At 42.0% G+C, this 19,039-nt stretch overlaps 1 protein-coding gene across 3 annotated transcripts; it reads right to left on the reverse strand.

Annotated features, from left to right (window-relative positions):
• Nucleotides 1–14,159: 14,159 nt before the first annotated feature.
• On the reverse strand, nucleotides 14,160–18,776 carry LOC115552074 (toll-like receptor 13). 3 transcript variants are annotated; one of them, XM_030367824.1, is made up of 5 exons: nucleotides 18,558–18,776; nucleotides 18,181–18,246; nucleotides 15,292–17,866; nucleotides 14,810–14,927; nucleotides 14,160–14,634 (listed from the first exon to the last, which is right to left on the reverse strand). In XM_030367824.1, the coding sequence occupies exons 3-5, from the start codon at nucleotides 17,783–17,785 to the stop codon at nucleotides 14,397–14,399; spliced, it is 2,850 nt and encodes a 949-aa protein (XP_030223684.1). In that variant the 5' UTR covers nucleotides 17,786–17,866; nucleotides 18,181–18,246; nucleotides 18,558–18,776; the 3' UTR covers nucleotides 14,160–14,396. The 3 variants fall into 3 exon arrangements, with proteins under 3 accessions (XP_030223684.1, XP_030223683.1, XP_030223681.1); XM_030367823.1 differs by having other exon boundaries at nucleotides 18,181–18,312; XM_030367821.1 differs by having other exon boundaries at nucleotides 18,181–18,315.
• Between the last annotated feature and the right edge of the window lie 263 nt (nucleotides 18,777–19,039).

Consider the following 19,039-nt stretch of genomic DNA (forward strand, 5'->3'; position numbering starts at 1 on the left):
GAACATTCTTATGTGGAGTTTCAAAATAAAAGCCAACCAAAGTTTCCAGTATGAGACATATTACATATGATTTTGGATTCAATTTAAAAGAAAATGCCCCGTTATTTCAGGCTCATTTCACTTCAGGGTTATAGTTCAAGACCCCATGGGGTCACGCAAAAGGTTTCAGAACATTCTGATATGGAGTTTCAAAATAAAAGCCAACCAAAGTTTCCAATATGAGACATATTACATATGAATTTGGATTCAATTTAAAAGAAAATGCCCTGTTATTTCAGGCTCATTTCACTTCCGGGTTATAGTTCAAGACCCCATGGGGTCACGCAAAAAGTTTCAGAACATTCTGATGTGGAGTTTCAAAATAAAAGCCAACCAAAGTTTCCAATATGAGACATATTACATATGATTTTGGATTCAATTTAAAAGAAAATTCCCTGTTATTCCCGACTCATTCCACTTGAGGTTCATAGTTCACAACCCCATAGTGTCACCCAAGAAGTTTCAGGATTTTCTGATGTGTAGTTTCAAATTAAAAGCCCACTAGATTTTGAAATATGAGACATATTAGACATGATTTTGGATTAAATTTAAAAGGAAACGCCCTGTTATTCCACACTCATTCCACTTCAGGGTCATAGTTCACGACCCCATAGTGTCGCCCGAGAAGTTTTAGGACATTCTGATCCTGATTCAGGACATTCCCGTCTCCATGTTATGTTTTTTAATGTACAACATTTTCTATGGATTTAGAATAGTTATTCCTGTTTGATTTCCCATTTTTGCAGCACGTGGGCTTCATTGCTGTTCACTTAAATATTTTAATGCTTTTCTCTTTGTAGGATCACAGTGGAATATTGTGAACTATGAACCTCAAGTGGAATGAGTCGGGAATAACAGGGCATTTTCTTTTAAATTGAATCCAAAATCATGTTATATGTCTCATATTGGAATGTTTGGTTGGCTTTTATTTTGAAACTCCACATCAGAATGTTCTGAAACGTTTTGCGTGACCCCATGGGGTCTTGAACTATAACCCTGAAGTGAAATGAGCCTGAAATAACAGGGCATTTTCTTTTAAATTGAATCCAAATTCATATGTAATATGTCTCATATTGGAAACTTTGGTTGGCTTTTATTTTGAAACTCCACATCAGAATGTTCTGAAACGTTTTGCGTGACCCCATGGGGTCTTGAACTATAACCCTGAAGTGAAATGAGCCTGAAATAACAGGGCATTTTCTTTTAAATTGAATCCAAATTCATATGTAATATGTCTCATATTGGAAACTTTGGTTGGCTTTTATTTTGAAACTCCACATCAGAATGTTCTGAAACCTTTTGTGTGACCCCATGGGGTCGTGAACTATAACCCTGAAGTGAAATGAACCTGAAATAACAGGGCATTTTCTTTTAAATTGAATCCAAAATCATATGTAATATGTCTCATATTGGAATGTTTGGTGGGCTTTTATTTTGAAACTCCACATCAGAATGTTCTGAAACTTCTTGCCTGACCCCATGGGGTCGTGAACTATAACCCTGAAGTGAAATGAGCCTGGAATAACAGGGCATTTTCTTTTAAATCGAATCCAAAATCATATGTAATATGTCTCATATTTGGTGGGCTTTTATTTTGAAACTACGCATCAGAATGTCCTGAAACTTCTTGGGTGACCCTGTGGGGTCTTGAACTATCGCCCTGCAGGGAAATGAGCCTGGAATAACAGGGCATTTTCTTTTAAATCGTATCCAAAATCAATATGTCTCATATAGGAATGTTTGGTGGGCTTTTATTTTGAAAGTAAATACCACAACGGCCGTACACTTCCTTTGATAGTATTTGCTTTTATTGACTGTCTTTTTGTATGTACCCGACGAATGCTTTTATTTGAAACTAGTTCTGAGACGCTATTACCGTAATGGCTAGTATATACAGGTACGGCAAAAAACTGAGTCGGCTGGCTTGACCACCGATCTTGATGAGTCGGCTGGCTTGACCGCAGTGTCCACTCCCTGGCGGGAGGATCCTTCAGGAATCTGAAGGTCTGTATGAGTTGGAGGTGGTCTTCAGTGTGTGAGAGCTGTTTCACCTCTGATCTTCTTTCGGTCAGATCTTCTTTCCTGCTCCAGCTCTGAGGCCTACAGCTTCTTTCTCTGCGGATTTGTTTCTGTTAAATTAAGTTTATAAAACCACATAACATTCGTTTTTTACTTGACAATGACAATGGTAAAAGAAAGGTTTCAACTCGTTGTAATAATGCAAGTGTTTTATATATTATATTTTCGTGTCGCTTAGTTTGAGCAGAAATCTTCACATGAAGCCCTGCTACCCGGACAGATTCATTGAGGATTATAGGCTACAGTAAAATATGTTGGACTCACCTTATAAGCCTGATGTTTCTGGCGGTCTATTTTGATTCTAAAGTGTTGTTCTTTGTCTCCAAAAGGACAGGTGTGCCTCGACGTCGCATTACATAGGTTTCGGTTTAAACAAACTTTCGTTCCTTGAACAACACGTCCACCTCCTTCATTCAGTTTTTTACGTAGACGCCATCTTACGTCAGCGCCTCCGCCATATTGGAGAGGTCAAGACCGCCCCCTGTAAAGACACCTTCCTTTACCTGAACTCTGTCATTCGGCTCTAGATAGACTGAAGGAATTCTGCCAATCATCAACGTTAATATCCATTAATGTTGAGAAACATGTTTTACCACTAACTGAAAACTTTAAATTAGAGTGAATATATTTTTTGAGAGTTGCAGTGACATTTCACCTTTTATGGGCCTTTTCATTGGAGCGCCATTGTAAGCTTTGGTAACTAATAAGGCCAAGTAAATGACCTATGCTGATCATTAACATTGAAATTGTTACTATATTATATGCATGAAGGGCATTTCTTTTAAAAGAAAATATCTAAACCAGAGCAGAATGATCATACAGTATATTAGTTCCACAGGTGATCAGTGCTATTATATTATATATATACTAGGGGTGTAACGGTACACAAAAATCTCGGTTCGGTACGTACCTCGGTTTTGAGGTCACGGTTCGGTTCATTTTCGGTACAGTAAAAAATCAAAATGCTAAACATAAATGTGCTTCATAACATCTGCTTCAAGTTGTTCATAACACACTTTTGTGCTTTTTACAATAGGAACATTAGACAATACAAAGCTAGAATTCTGCTCAAAAATATAAAGATTCTGAAATGTAGAAATAAAAATAAATAACATTGGCTCAGACTGTTTTTTTAAAAACAAATCTTTTCTCAATCTAATGTGCAACAATGAATTAATTTTTACTCCCCCCCCCCCCTCCCCCCCAATCTTTAGCCCTGATGACTTTCACTCAATCTTTATGTTTTTTGCCAGAAAAATCTCCTTATCCACATTATCTGCAGGATAATAATGCCCAAAATTTGAGTGTATTGTACATACGATATACCCTACATGTTACTCCCGTATACCACAATGCAATGCGGTCGTGTTTTTCCGGAGGAGAAGAAGAAGCTGAATAACCGCGAAAACGAATATATTGAGGCCCCGTCCACACGAAGCCGAAACCGTTACGGTTTTGATCTATCCGGTTTCGGAGTATCTCCGTAAAGAAGGAGTCAAGCGAAACCGGGTAGATCTGTAGAATCGCTGTAGTACACATTCCAGGCCCATAAGGGGCGCCGCTTCTGCTACAAAAATAAATAGTAAGAAGAGGCGAGCATGGTCATAAAGGGTGAGACTCCGCGGGCTTAACAGTCATTGGCTAGACTAGGGTCGAGGGGTGGGGCGATGACGTCATGGTTTACGGTTTCAGTCGGTTTCAGGCGTCCACACGAATCCAAAACGAAACCGGGTAGATTTGAAACCACCTCCTAGGGTGGTTTCAGAAGTTTGCGGTTTCGGTCAGCGGATTCGCCGGCTTCGTGTGGACGGAAGGCCGAACCGTACAAGACCTTTGCGGTTTCGCCATGAAATCGGCTTCGTGTGGACGGGGCCTTAATGATAGAGTCTCCGGCTTTCGTTTAAAAACGTCAACAATTTATTTGGGATTTAACACAGATGTGGGTGCATCTGTCTGCGTGAATGTTAAATAGAATATTTAACATTCAAAATTAATTTTAAAAAAACTTGAACAAGGAAATGTAACATTCAACATCAATACAACCTCCAGCTTTCCTCGTGAGTGCCTGGTTTGTTTACAAGATGTGGGCGCATCTGTCTGCGTCACACAAATACCCGGCGCATTTACTGACGCAAATGACGTTTAGAAATGTTCAGCGTAGTGTCCGAATTCTCGTTTGTTCGTTCCCTAAATAGTGCACTATGTCATGAACACTATATATGGAATAGTGATTGAGTGAGTTAATAGGGAACGATTTCGAACACAGCTACGGTGTGCGCAACTGTCCATGTGCGGCTGCAGCATGTTCCACACATGCGGTCCTCTACTTAATATGTCCGTATGGAAACTCGTTCGGTACGCCTCCGCACCGAACCGAGCACCCCGTACCGAAATGGTAAAAGGGATCAAGCAGAGAACCTCTACGTGGTGATCCTAGTAACGACTCATAGTCGGCTAATCTCAGCAACTCAATTTCCAGAAGGAAACTATACACACTAGAAGCTATGACCAGCAGCAATATCAGTATCCTACAGCTGAATGCTGAGGGACTAACAAGAACGAAAAGAGACCTTATCCGCCATCTTGCAGATAAACACAACATCAGCGTTATCCTACTACAAGAAACTCATGCTGTGGCAGAAGAGAACCTTAAAGGCCCACTATGCAACTTTTTTAGCCAAAATTACATTAAGTATGCAGGTTGAGAGTTATGCTGATGGTTCTGCATCCATTTCTGGGTCGATTGGTGGGTGTGTCATTTACCCATGTCGCCTCTCCAGTGAAAAAGCGCATATGCAACTTGATCTGTTCGGACCGACACAATCCGGATGTGACGCAGCGGAAGTATCCTCGAAAATGTAGTCAGATTGTAGTTTCGAAAATGCTTTACGGCACAGACACACACCCAAACATGGCACCGGCTAGATATAAACAGCCAGTTGCGAGGCAATTGTTGCATTCATCATGGATCAATCGACTAATGGTACGGCCACACCAACCGCGTTACGCGCCTAACCTGACGCTTGATCATTGTGTGTCACAAAAATGGTTCAACGCGCCTGTGGCTGCGCTAGAGTCCGAGGTAGGAAACCCAAACGCCGCCGTGTTTGGGTGCATGATAGAGTTTAGATCGGGTTAGATTAAATAATCTCGGATATAAATAACGATCTCATCTCATCTCATCGTCATCCGTTTATCCGGGGTCGGGTCGCGGGGGGAGCAGCTCAAGCAGGGGGCTCCAGACTTCCCTTTCCCGGGCCACATTGACCAGCTCTGACGGGGGGATCCCGGGGCGTTCCCAGGCCAGTGTTGAGATATAATCTCTCCACCTAGTCCTGGGTCTTCCCCGAGGTCTCCTCCCCAATGGACGTGCCTGAAACACCTCCAAAGGGAGGCGCCCAGTGGGCATCCTTGCCAGATGCCCGAACCACCTCAGCTGACTCCTTTCTAAGTAAAGGAGCAGCGGCTCTAATCCGAGTTCCTCACGGATGACTGAGCTTCTCACCCTATCCCGCGACGCCAGCCACCCTTCTGAGAAAACTCATCTCGGCCGCTTTTACCCGCGATCTCGTCCTTTCGGTCATCACCCAACCCTCATGACCATAGGTGAGGATAGGAACGAAGATCGACCGGTAGATCGAGAGCTTTGCCTTGCGGCTCAGCTCTCTTTTCGTAACAACGGTGCGGTAAAGCGAACGCAATACCGCCCCCGCTGCTCTGATTCTCCGGCCAATCTCACGCTCCATAGTACCCTCACTCGCGAACAAGACCCCGAGGTACTTGAACTCCTTCACTTGGGCTAAGGACTCATAAATAACGATAATCGGGTTAAATAACTTCACATGGTGTGTCTGGTGTGTTTCCAGCATTCGTAGTGTTGATCAGGAGAGAAATAGTTCGCCAAGACGTTGAGGTTGCTTAGCAACCAGAGACTCTGTCCATGCAAGTGAACGGAGCGTTCACTCTTCATCATAACTATCAAACCGAACATCCTTCACATTCACCGAGCGAACATTATGAAAGTAAAATGCACATTTCTCGCTAAAAATGTTTCCATAAACGCATTTAATGGCGTAACTATGTTACTATTTCCACCCAGAATAAAGAAAGATGTCGGCCGTATGCTTCTGTGCAAGGGTCACTACAGTAACGAATTGCTTTACGGCACAGACCCCCAAACACGGAACCGGCTCGATGTAAACACAAGTAACTAAGGGATTGTTATATTCATCATAGATCAGCCGACTAAAAAGAGACAGAGAAACCCAATGTCGGAGGAACAGAAGAAGAGAAAAGGGAGACTGACCGACAGAGAGGCCAGACACGAGTAAACGTTGGGCAAGCTTTTCAGGAATAGCGTGAACTGAAAGAAAAAGAAGACTGCAAATCAGACGCCGACTCGGCCGTGTTGCTTTTGAAATTGAAAGTACCCTTGGGTGAACTTTGTCTTCGTGGTATTCTTGATTCTGATAGTCTCTGTACAAATGTGTTTGCTCAACCATTTAGTTGTGAGCCCTGTAAAAATTGTTTTCTCGACCGTTTTGTTGTGAGCCCTGTATGTTTCTAGCTTGCTTGCAACCATATAAACACCTTTGTTTCCATGGGTGTTTTGCTGTTCGTCTGTCCCCCAGATACAGACTGAATCCCCGAATCCAGGTTCTTGTTTATTTCGATTATTATGTTGGCCAAACCTCTTACACTGATTGTTCTGTTCAACCTAAGATAAAACAATTATAATCTAGGGTATAAATTCTCCCGGTGAACTATAAAAAAGGATGGATTTATGTTTATTGCAATGCAAATACACCCTTTTAAAAATGTATAACCTTGCCTACACTTTATGAACATCTACTTCGGACATGGCTCCACGCATTCGCCGGCTTCTTTGAAAACAAATGCACATGGCTCGCGTAGAAGTGCATGGGGAAGGGACGTCAACGATTTGTTACGACAGTGTTGTGAAATATCTACTACGAAGCTGTAGGGGGCGCTGTGTAGAGAAATGTGCGTGCCAAAACCAAGAAAACAGCGAAGATATTCCCGAAGTTGCATAGTGGGCCTTTAAAATCGAAGGCTACATTACCTTAGCCTTTATACCAAGCAAACGCCATGGACTAGCAACCTATGCACGCGAGGGCACCCATGTAACATCTATCCAAAGATCACCAGAGGACAACCACACAGAATGGATCTGTTTCACTATCGGAGATGTATCTGTAGTCAATATATACAAGCCTCCGCCGGAAATAGTATCCATCCATCACCTCCCTTCCGTTACCTCCACAACTATCGCCTGCGGCGATTTCAACAGCAGAAACACCCTATGGGGCTACCCGGATTGCAATGCTAATGGAGAGACAGTCTCGCAATGGGCTGAAGCATCTGACCACTACCTGCTGTATGACGCTAATGACGACAAGTCTTTCTTCTCTGGCCGACATAAGACCTGGACTATTGGGTGTCAAGCAACGAAGTTGCGAGACAACCTATTGTTTTTGTATGAATTCCTATTATTATTTACCTGCCATGGGAGTCTATGGCAGCCCATGGAACCGCTTGGCGAAAAGTTGCGAAATTTTGCACACTTGTTCAGGACAGCCCCATTAGCGCAACAAGCCAATTTCAGGTCGCTAGCCCAACAGCTCTGGCGCCATCAACAGGTCAAAGTTGCACATGCATTCATGTTTATAACTTTCGACCCATTCATCCAATATTCACAGAGGTATCATTAGTTTCCTTGAACCAAGCCGAGTTCAACGCACCCTATGACGTCATTTTGCGCCATGATGGATTTTCCGCCATCTTGGTTTATGTCCAAAACCCTTAAAAATGCTACTCCTATCACACATTTTGTCCATTCATCTCGAAACTTGGCGCACATGATCTTCAGGCCATGCTTGATAAAAAAATATCAAAGATGTTTCAAATTCAAAACCGTTTGGCCGCTACAGCCAATCAAATTTGGCGGCAAAGCCGCCAAACAGGAAGTTTGGCCAATTTACAGGAAGTTTGGCCAATTTCTCAGCAGCCCTTTGACATACCATAACCAAATTTACACAGACCCATGACCAACACACGGAGGCTCAAGTGCGCTGATTTGGAATGTCTGTGTTTAGGACGTCATCAAGCATATAAGCTCCTCCCTTTACTCTGCCTGGCCCGCCCAGAGACGTTGGCCCGCCAATGAGACTCGACCGTGCGAGCGCCACATGTGTGAATACACACACTGTAACGCAAGTGGTTCTTTGACGTGTCTTGTATTTCCACAACGAGACTGTTGTGGGGGTTATCTGAGCCATGGTTGAGAAGGAATTTGGGGAAATGAACTTTGGCTTTGACTCGCTGAAGTACATGAACTGCGACATGCCGCCGGTCGCCCGCGAGGCACCATCGCCCGGCAGCGGGCAGCCGGCAGCGCACGGTTCAGTCGACTTCAGGTTGATGTGAAAGTGGAAGAACCAGAGACGTCGCAGAACCCGACAAAGTCGTTTGTGATTCATAATATCGTCTGGAGGCGCACACAGCTTTTGGCCGTGATAATATGTATTATATGATATAGATATATATGCATTATATGATATTATTTAGATATAGAGGTCCAGGACTGTAACGCCAGTGATGTACACTTCCTTGTTATTTGGATAACCGTTCTGGTTTTGGTGTTATGGCGCATAACACGTCGGACTCTCGTCTCTGGTATTTCTACAACGAGACTCGTATTGGGGGTTATCTCAGCCAAGGTTGAGAATGAATTGAGGGGAAGGAACAGTGGGTAAAATCAGCTGCAGGTTCGATATTCGCTGGATATTCAGTTTTCATTTACCCCGCAATCGGCTTAATCAACATAAATGCACTTCATTACGGCTGTAGTTTGTTGAGGACAGCATAGGACACCGTATCAACAAAAATCACAATGACATGTTGCCCCTATCGATATCTGTGCGAGAAAAGCTCTTAAATCAACGTCCTGGCTGCTATCTGTTTTAGGGACCGTCTACAAATTACACCCCACAGACTGGTGGCATAAACGTTACCATGGAATTGTTTCAGGAAAGAAATCACCACAAATAACTTGAAACATATTTTCTCATTCTGATTGCTGTAGTATTGCCAATGGTGGGCTTTTATTTACTACGGGTCCTTATTTGTTGACATTTTGCATTATAGCGAATGAGAATGCAATTAATAGTTTGAAATATTCACCAAAAATCAATAGAAATACATTTTTTCATTCTGATTGCTGTTGCCAATGGTGGGCTTTTACCTACTACAGGTCATTATTTGTTGACATTTTGCATAATAGTGAAACAGGATGAAATTAATAGCTTAAAATATTCATCAAAAATCGATAAAACTACATTTTCTCATTCTGATTGCTGTAGTACTTGCTAATGGTGGGCTTTTACTTACTACGGGTCATTATTTGTTGACATTTTGCATAATAGTGAAACAGGATGAAATTAATAGCTAAAATATTAACAAAAAATCAATAAAAGTACATTTTCTCATTCTGATTGCTGTAGTACTTGCCAATGGTGGGCTTTTACCTATACGGGTCATTATTTGTTGACATTTTGCATAATAGTGAAACAGAATGAAATTAATAGCTAAATTATTCACTAAAAATCAATAAAACTACATTTTCTCATTCTGATCGCTAATGGTGGGCTTTTACCTACGGGTCATTATTTGTTGACATTTTGCATAATAGTGAAACAGGATGAAATTAATAGCTAAAATATTCACCAAAAATCAATAAAACTACATCTTTTCATTCTGATTGCTGTAGTAATTGCCAATGGTGGGCTTTTACCTACTACAGGTCATTATTTGTTGACATTTTGCATAATAGTGAAACAGGATGAAATTAATAGCTACAATTTTCACCAAAAATCAATAAAACTACATTTTTTCATTCTGATTGCTGTAGTACTTGCTAATGGTGGGCTTTTACCTACAAATGGGTCATTATTTGTTGACATTTTGCATTATAGCAAATGAGGATGCAATTACTAGTTTGAAATATTCACCAAAAATCAATAAAAGTATTTTCTCATTCTGATTGCTGTAGTACTTGCCAATGGTGGGCTTTTATTCACTACGGGTCATTATTTGTTGACATTTTGCATTATAGCGATTGAGAATGCAATTAATAGTTTGAAATATTCACCAAAAATCAATAGAAATACATTTTTTCATTCTGATTGCTGTAGTACTTGCCAATGGTGGGCTTTCACCTACTACGGGTCATTTTTTGTTGACATTTTGCATTATAGCGAATGAGGATGAAATTAATAGCTTAAAATATTCACCAAAAATCAATAAAACTACATTTTCTCATTCTGATTGCTGTAGTACTTGCTAATGGTGGGCTTTTACCTACAAATGGGTCATTATTTGTTGACATTTTGCATTATAGCAAATGAGGATGCAATTACTAGTTTGAAATATTCACCAAAAATTAATAAAAGTATTTTCTCATTCTGATTGCTGTAGTACTTGCCAATGGTGGGCTTTTATTCACTACGGGTCATTATTTGTTGACATTTTGCATAATAGTGAAACAGGATGAAATTAATAGCTTAAAATATTCATCAAAAATCGATAAAACTACATTTTCTCATTCTGATTGCTGAAGTACTTGCTAATGGTGGGCTTTTACTTACTACGGGTCATTATTTGTTGACATTTTGCATAATAGTGAAACAGGATGAAATTAATAGCTAAAATATTCACCAAAAATCAATAAAAGTACATTTTCTCATTCTGATTGCTGTAGTACTTGCCAACGGTGGGCTTTTATTTACTACGGGTCATTATTTGTAGAGATTTTTGCATTATAGCGTAAAAAGCTTTCTCAAATTCGAAACCGTTTGGCCGTGACAGCCAATCAAACTTTACGGCAAAGCCTGGCTGCCATGTTGAAAGTTGTCAATATCAACATTACATATCCACAGGCCACAAATTATGTCCAATCATCATGAAACTTGCCCAGTATGATCTTCAGACCAAGCTGAACAAATCTGCCTAACAGCATTTCTAATTCAACAGCCAATCAAACTTGACGCAAAGCCGCCTAACGGGAAGTAAGCCTGTTCTCAGCAACTCTTTAACATATCATAGCCAAACTTGCTACATGGACTCATGACATCATTCTGGGGACAGCCAAACAATTTGGTGACCTTTGACCTCAGGGGGACGTCAAACAACAATGACTTTGTTTACCATTCCGCCCACTTACAATATAAACTGCAATTCTTACTGGATAAGTAAAGATCTGGATATTGTTCTGAATACCCCTATGTATTTGTGTCATTTGTTCTGTCGGGCAGACGATAATGCGCCCTTACCTCTAGGTAGGGTCATTTTTCCACTTGGTAAACATTGCCGTGTTCTCGCATAATACTGTGGTTCATTCCACCAGCCGTCGTTATTTCCGATTACCGAGACGGTCATCATGTAGCCACCCATTCCACCAGCCGTCGTTATTACCAAATACCGAGACGGTCGTCATGAAGCCACCTAGCTGATTACGTCCGTCCGATCACCGATACGGTCGCCATGTAGCCACCTATCCGATTACGTCCGTCCGATTACCGATACGGTCGTCATGTAGCCACCTAGCAGATTATGTCAGTCCGATTACCGATACGGTCATCATGTAGCCACCCAGCCGATTACGTCTGTCCGGCAGAATTACTTTACCGATTACCGAGACGGTCGTCATGTAGCCACCCAGCCGATTACGTCCGTCCGGCAGAATTAGTTTACCGATTACCGAGACGTTCGTCATGCGCCCTTACCACTAGGTAGGGTAATTTTCCCATTTTGTCTACATTTAGGCATACTCGCATAATGCTGTACTACATACCACCTGCCGTCATTATTACCGATTACCGAGCCGGTCATAATGTAGCCACCTAGCCGATTACCTCCATCCGGCAGAATTAGTTTACAGATTACCGAGAAGGTCATCATGTAGCCAACCAGCCGATTGCGTCCGTCCGTCAGAATTAGGTTACCGATTACCGAGACGGTCGTCATGTAGCCACCCAGCCGATTACGTCCGTCCGGCAGAATTAGGTTACGATTACCGAGACGGTCGTCGTGTAGCCACCCAGCCGATTACGTCCGTCCGGCAGAATTAGGTTACGATTACGAGACGGTCGTCATGTAGCCACCCAGCCGCTACGTCCGTCCGGCAGAATTAGCTTATCGAGTCCCATTATGCTTGACACCCACATTGCTGCATGCAGCTATTATTATTATTATTATTATTATTATTATTATTATACCAAACAATAATAATGTGATCCTCATTATGATCAGCCTTAGCGTCGACAGAGGGGGGCTCAGGCCCCCTAGAGGGGCTGTAGAGGGGGGCCGCAGGTTGTGGCCCCTAGAGGTGCTGTAGAGGGGGGCTGAGGGCCCCTAGAGGGGCTGTAGAGGGGGGCCGCAGGGTGTGGCCCCTAGAGGGTGGCTGAGGGCCCCTAGAGGGGCTGTAGAGGGGGGCTGCAGGGCTCCTAGAGGGGGCTGTAGAGGGGGGCGTCAGGGCATGGCCCTTAGAGCGGGCTGTAGAGGCTCCACCAATAAGATGCTCTCCTGGTCCTCACAGGTCTCAGTCTCTCAGCTCCCGATGGCTCCTGGTTCTGAGCCAGTGGGACATGGTCTCCCTCGCCTGCTCCACTGATGGACTAAGACAAGCAGGAGTCAATCTTTCAGTAAGTGCAGCTAGTAAAACAGACTTCGAGTTTAAAAAGATGCAGTGGCTGTTGTAAAGAGTAACGTTTAAAGTATCACCTGAGGACGTAACTTGGGCGTCGTTGAGAGTGAACCATCCGGCGCCGTCCTCTCCAGCAATGTCTCTGACCTGACGTAGTGACCTGGGGGACACAAGACGTCCATTACCTTACAGTCCCCCAGCGTGGGACGGGTCTGGTGTTTAACGCATGTGTCAGGTACAGATTTACCTTATTTACTATAAAAGCTTAGTTACAGGTGTCGATGCTCTCCCCGAGGGGAGAGACCATCCCTGACAGACGGTACGGGCTCTGGTTGCTGTGATCCTTCTGTAGGGAAACAGGATTAATTTGTGAAAGAACCTAACCCCTAACCCACATGATGAAACAGAAGGCATTTTTACACTGCCAAGCAGGTACGGTCGCTGCTTGGCAGATGTTACAATTTCACTGTCTTGCCTGCGTAAAACCGAGGGGGTTTATTCCCCCTTCGTGAAGGAGTCGGCTTTCTTGGTTCAATGGAACAGGCGGGAAATAATGAAGGTAGTGGAGCGCCTTTACCACCATGTAAAAGAAAACATCCTGTTTTTCTTCCTTCTCACTGAACATACATATAGCTGCCAGAAGGGGGCGTGCTGACCCTTCTGGGCCTCCCCATTTTAGTGATGTATTGTTCGTTGTAATTAACTACTTTACAAATAATTAGGGCTGTCAAGCGATTAAAATATTTAATCGCATTATTGTCATAGTTAACTCACGATTGATCGCGATTAATCGCAAATCTTTTTTCTATGCTAAATATCCCTTGATTTCTTTGCCCCATTAATTGTTCTCATTTTAATGCTCTTATCAACATGGAGTCCATCGGCTTGCCTTGTGCAAATGTTTTTTTATTGATAACAACATTGGCATATAATGATCAAAACAGGAAGATACAAAAAAAAGCCTATAGTGCAATTCAACGATGAACATACAAACATACTGCCTTGAACATAGCAGTCAGGCTACTCCTTCTTTGTTTTGAGCCAAAGAAAAAAAAAAATATATATATATATGAATTTGCGTTAATCGCGCGATAAAAAAATTAATGCCGTTAAATTGGATTGCGTGAACGCCGTTAATAACGCGTTTAACTGACAGCCCTACAAATAATATACTAATGTAGTAACCAAGGCTTGAACCAAGGCTTGAACAATTAAAAAAACTACTATATTGGTCCAATTTGACTAATTTTAAAAGAAAGTTGTGGAATTGTTATGCCTGTTTGATCAAGCTAGACAAAGAGAACACCAAACAAACATCTGCATACATATCAAGTGACTGATCCTGTCACTGTTTTATTTGGCTTCAGCTTCAACCTGGTAGCATCATTTGATTATAGCTTTAATGAAAACAGGTACGAAAGTTACTCACACAATACAGGGCAAAAATATTTAAAGGTCAACTAAACTCCTATCTTACTTTACTCTATGACAAGAAAAACTAAAGGTAAGTCCCACTCCAAGGCAGCAAGTGAGAGCAGACTGTTACTCCAACAGGCTATAGGGCCGGCCCAGACAGGAAGTGTGTGTTGTCATCATGGCTGTCTCCGCTCTCCAGAGCTCTGTGGACGTTCTGCCAGAAGAGTCCAGGGTGGCGGGCGGCCTGGGGCCAGCTCAGGTAGGTGCTCCTCCTCACCAGCTTCCTCATGCGGTAGTAAGGAGACAGCTGCTTCTCTGGCAGCTCTTCCAGGAAGAGCAGGATCAACACATCTTTCTTCTCATCCAGCAGACGGTAGCTGGAGACGGGACACATCACCACAAGGTCTTTAAACAGCATCCAAGCGGCCACTCGGACAGGACAGAGAGTCATTACGTGAAGGGAGAGAAGCTGCCACTATGCATATGGAACGTGGAAGAGATTGAGAACATCTGAACCAATCCAAAGTAAGACGGTACAGTTGCTGGTCTCACCTGGCCATCTGGATCTCCCTGGAGCACCACTCGCTCTCCAGGTAGTGTCTGCTGATCACACAGATGGTCTTCCTACTGCCATAGATAGCCTCCGTAATGTTCTCCATGATGGACGTACCTATGGAGGTCACAACAGAAGGCATTATTTCAATGACATGCATTTGAATTAAGTGTTTCAATTACCATGGGCTACTCCGTCCGTTGTATTTGATCAGATTGAAAGAAAATGGATGTCATTTGTATCCAGATACATTTGGCCAAAGTATTTTCGTATTTGAACTAATTAAAATCACTTTATAATTAGTTAACAATTAAAGGAGGTTATTATATATTTATACTATGCTTATATTTCTTAACTCAATTTCTTGAAGTTGGTATTCGTCACATGACCTGATGCATGTCATGACTTGCATGTGCCTGGCAAATAACAGAAGGCAGACAGCACATGTAAAGATCTGGTCAATTCAGGCAGCCAGCCCTACCTGGCTGGAAGTCTCGGTGGTGCAGGCAGAGTCTCCAGCCTCGCTCGTCCTCCAGAGCAGGAAGCATTTCCCTGTGGACCCAGGCCTCATCCTGGATGTTGTATGATATGAAAGCGTCGTAGCAATACGGATTGTTTCTCTTCCTCTCTCTCATGTCATAGAGCAAGGCCATGAGGCGGTAGTAGGCATAGACCAGACGCCAGTGCAGGAAGTGGTAGCCGAAGGCAGTGAGCAGAGTGAGCAGAACCAGGCTGGTGGCGGAAATGTAGCAGAGGAAGCTGGCGTCCATCCAGCAGGATTGCACGTCAATGTCCACGAACATAGTTCCCCTTTCGCTAAGGGGGTACGTGCACACGTACTGGTCGACATTAACGATCTGCGTTTGATCGCTGCTCAGCGCCCACAGCAGGAAGCCAGAGTTAGAGCAGTCACAGGTCAGAGGGTTAACAGAAAGATCTAGATATGTTAGGGCTGGGAGGAACTGGAAGATATTGTGATCAATAACAGTTAAGTCGTTCTCACAGAGTTTCAAACACCGGAGGCTAGTCAGGTTCGCTTGGGCCAGGAAATCTAAATTCTTGAGGGTATTCCGTGAAAGATCCAGAGCCTCTAGATTTGAGATTGGCTGAAATAGCTCAGGATTTAGGTCTGAAAGGCTGCTTTCTGTTATGGCGAGACTCTTAAGCTTTGGTGTGTATATAAACGTGTCTTTATCTGGCTCTACAAGTTGGAAATTCTCAGCTGTGAGGTGCTCTAGATTCTTCATTGTTTTAAGAAAATGTATAGGAACATGAAAAGGCTTTGAACAATGCATACCTCTACATATTATGTCCAGATACCTCAAAGAAGGTAAATTTATCAAGTTTTGGTAAGAGTTTAGATCAACCCCTTTGTAGCCTTCTGGGATATTCAGATATACAGTGAGATTTCTTAACAACTGCAGTCCGCTAAAAATATTGTCCATCTGTAGTAAAAAAGACAGACTAGGAGTGTACAATCGTTCAAAATCCTTACTGTGTACATCTTCAATTATATTTAATTTTAAACAACTGAGCGATTCCAAACTTATAAAATCTCCCGTTCCAAAATGCTTAATTCGGTTTGTACTCAAATCTAAGAACTCTAGATTCTTTAGACCGATCTTAAAAGTATCGTCCAATTCCAACAACAAGTTATTGCTTAAATCCAAAACCTTTAGATCCTTTTGATATTGAAACACACAACCATCTAGTTTATCAATGTAGTTGTATGCGAGATATAGTTCTTTGAGTCTTGTTAAATTGAAGAAATCTAAGCAGCCTACCTCAGCAATGTGGTTGGCTGACAGATATAGGATTTCAAGAGACGAGAGACTGATAAGGTCATGAGGCACGCTGGAGAGAGAGTTACCTGCCAAATCCAAGTATCTCAATTGCTTCATTGATTGTATTGAATGACTGGAGAGATTGGAGATGCGATTGGAGAATAGGTCCAACTTGGTTATCTGTGAACAGTTGGCCAGCTTCGGGTCAATGTTGACAACAGAGTTATAATGGAGGTCCAGTGACCTCAGAGAGGGGATGCTGCAGGCTGTCTTTAAGAGACCTCTGTTGATCCATTTCTCAGTGTGTAAAAGCTCAAGATGCGTCAGTGAGACCAGACTCTCTAGGAGCTTCCTCATGTCTTTGAAAGAGATGCAATGAGTTGAAGATTGAAGATGAGTTACAGTCCTGAAGAAACGAGGCTCGGGTATGTCCACCTCCATAACAGGATTTGGGCAAAGGCCATTAAAGCTTAACTTCTCAAGATGGGGAAAGACAGGTGTTGTGATGCTGAAGATTGTTAACACTGTTGAAGACAATTCGAAACCTCTGAGACTCGAGGACATGTTACTGGGCAAATGTTTAGTCTCAAAAGAGCTGAAGGGGTTATCACTAATACTGATATAATCAATGTGTGGTAGTGGTAGTATGTACTGAATGTCAGTCATTTCTGTTAGCAGGTTTTGATCCAAATTCACCCAATGCAAGCTGGACATTGACCCAAATGCAGAGGGGGGAATGACTCTGATTCTGTTCCTACTAAGGTCCAGCACTGTGAGCTTCCACAGTCCTTCAAAGGGGTTGTTTGAGAGTTTGGTCAGTTTGTTCATAGCTATGTTAAGTTCCCTTAGCTCTAGCAAATCAATAAAAGATCCATCTTCAATATGAGCAATTTGATTCATGGCTAGGTTTAACACTGTAAGGTTTGACAAATACCGGAAGTCATTCTTGTGAATTGCTTGGATTTGATTAAGATAAATGGATAACCGTGTCACACCTCTGGGAATGCCATCTGGTACCACTAACAGTTTTCTTTGAGAACAGTCAATGTTAATACAAGCTGAGTTAGACATATTCTCAGAGAAAGGTATGGTGCAGTTTTTTAGCAAGTAAGAAATTGAAGGATTAAGATAAAGCATGGAAAAAAGAAAGACAGCTACATTTTGTAGAATGCAACATCCCACTAGCGACATGGTCTTCTTCAAAGTGATCACTGCCAGGTCCGTTTGGTAGTAGATGTGGAGCAGAGTGGATGGTAACAAGTCCAATACACACTACAAACACATAAATGATTAATGAATAAAAAGCTTAATCAATATTGTTAACATTATTATAATTATAATAATATTCATTATTATTATTGCTTTTTATTTGTTAACTATCCATTCATTGCACTTGTGAATTGCAATGAATTCAGATACTTTATTCACTTATCAGCATTTTTCTCTAGGCTGCCTACAGCTGTCGACCTTGGGGATTGAACCCAGTAGTTTTCCTTAGGGGTTGAACTCCTAGTCCCTACACTCTTCGCCTGGAAAATGATGAAAGTACTAAAATTATGGAAGTTGATTTCGATTGTTATACTCACAGTTTTCCCACAGAATGTCCTCTTCTGCTAACAGTGATCAACTCAACAGGACCTCGTGAATGGTGACTGTGGTTTCAGAGGTTTGAAGAGGTGTTGGTTTAACTTCACTGGGGAAGGACCACTGACTGTATGCTACTGATAGATCATACCAATGTTATTATTTCACCATTGTTTATCCAAGGGTAGTTAACTGAGCAGTGAGAACAGGTGCACTTTTTTTGCAAATGCAAATAAATACTAAAATAGCTCTGTATTTCCAAAAATGATACAAGGGCCCTTCAATTAAATCTTCAATATTGTAAAAAGTTAAAACCTGGTCTACTGCATTACCGTAATCATTAGTGCTTGTTGGCTAGCATGTTTAATCTGATGCCTACCCAGGTGGAAATAGCAAAAACTTGAGCTGTCCTTCGGGATCTAATCCAGTACGTTTTGCTTGCGAGTTTAACCCCTACTCACTACACTTTTCATCTCGTAATTGATGAACACTTTGCTAATTTAATAAATGCATGTCCAGTTAAATCCGGCTATATATTTTCATTACACACAGTTTGAAGTATTTCCTCTTCTGCTAACACTGATCAACTCTACAGGATCTGAAAATTTTTGATATTTGCATGAGGTTTCAGAGGTCTGGTTTCACTTCCCTGCGGTAGGACTGTAGGCTACTGATAAATATTATTATTACTCTTGTTTATCCAAGGGAGTTGAGCACAGATGCACGTTTGCATCATATGATCTTCATAAACACACAAGAAAAGAAGTAAGCTCATATGTAAGCGACAATTGTAAATAAAAAACGATTTAAAATAATAGGAGTAAAGTTGTATAAAAAAACACCAATCACAAACTACAAAAG

The sequence above is a fragment of the Gadus morhua genome, chromosome 10, assembly GCF_902167405.1.
Source record: "Gadus morhua chromosome 10, gadMor3.0, whole genome shotgun sequence".
Taxonomy (NCBI): domain Eukaryota; kingdom Metazoa; phylum Chordata; class Actinopteri; order Gadiformes; family Gadidae; genus Gadus; species Gadus morhua.

Coding starts and splice junctions, on each gene's coding strand:
- LOC115552074 (XM_030367824.1), bottom strand. CDS start 17,785: ATGTCGCTAGTGGGATGTTGCATTCTACAAAATGTAGCTGTCTTTCTT. Junction 14,928..15,291: donor CCACCGAGACTTCCAGCCAG/GTAGGGCTGGCT, acceptor TGACCTCCATAG/GTACGTCCATCATGGAGAAC. Junction 14,635..14,809: donor AGGGAGATCCAGATGGCCAG/GTGAGACCAGCA, acceptor TCCCGTCTCCAG/CTACCGTCTGCTGGATGAGA.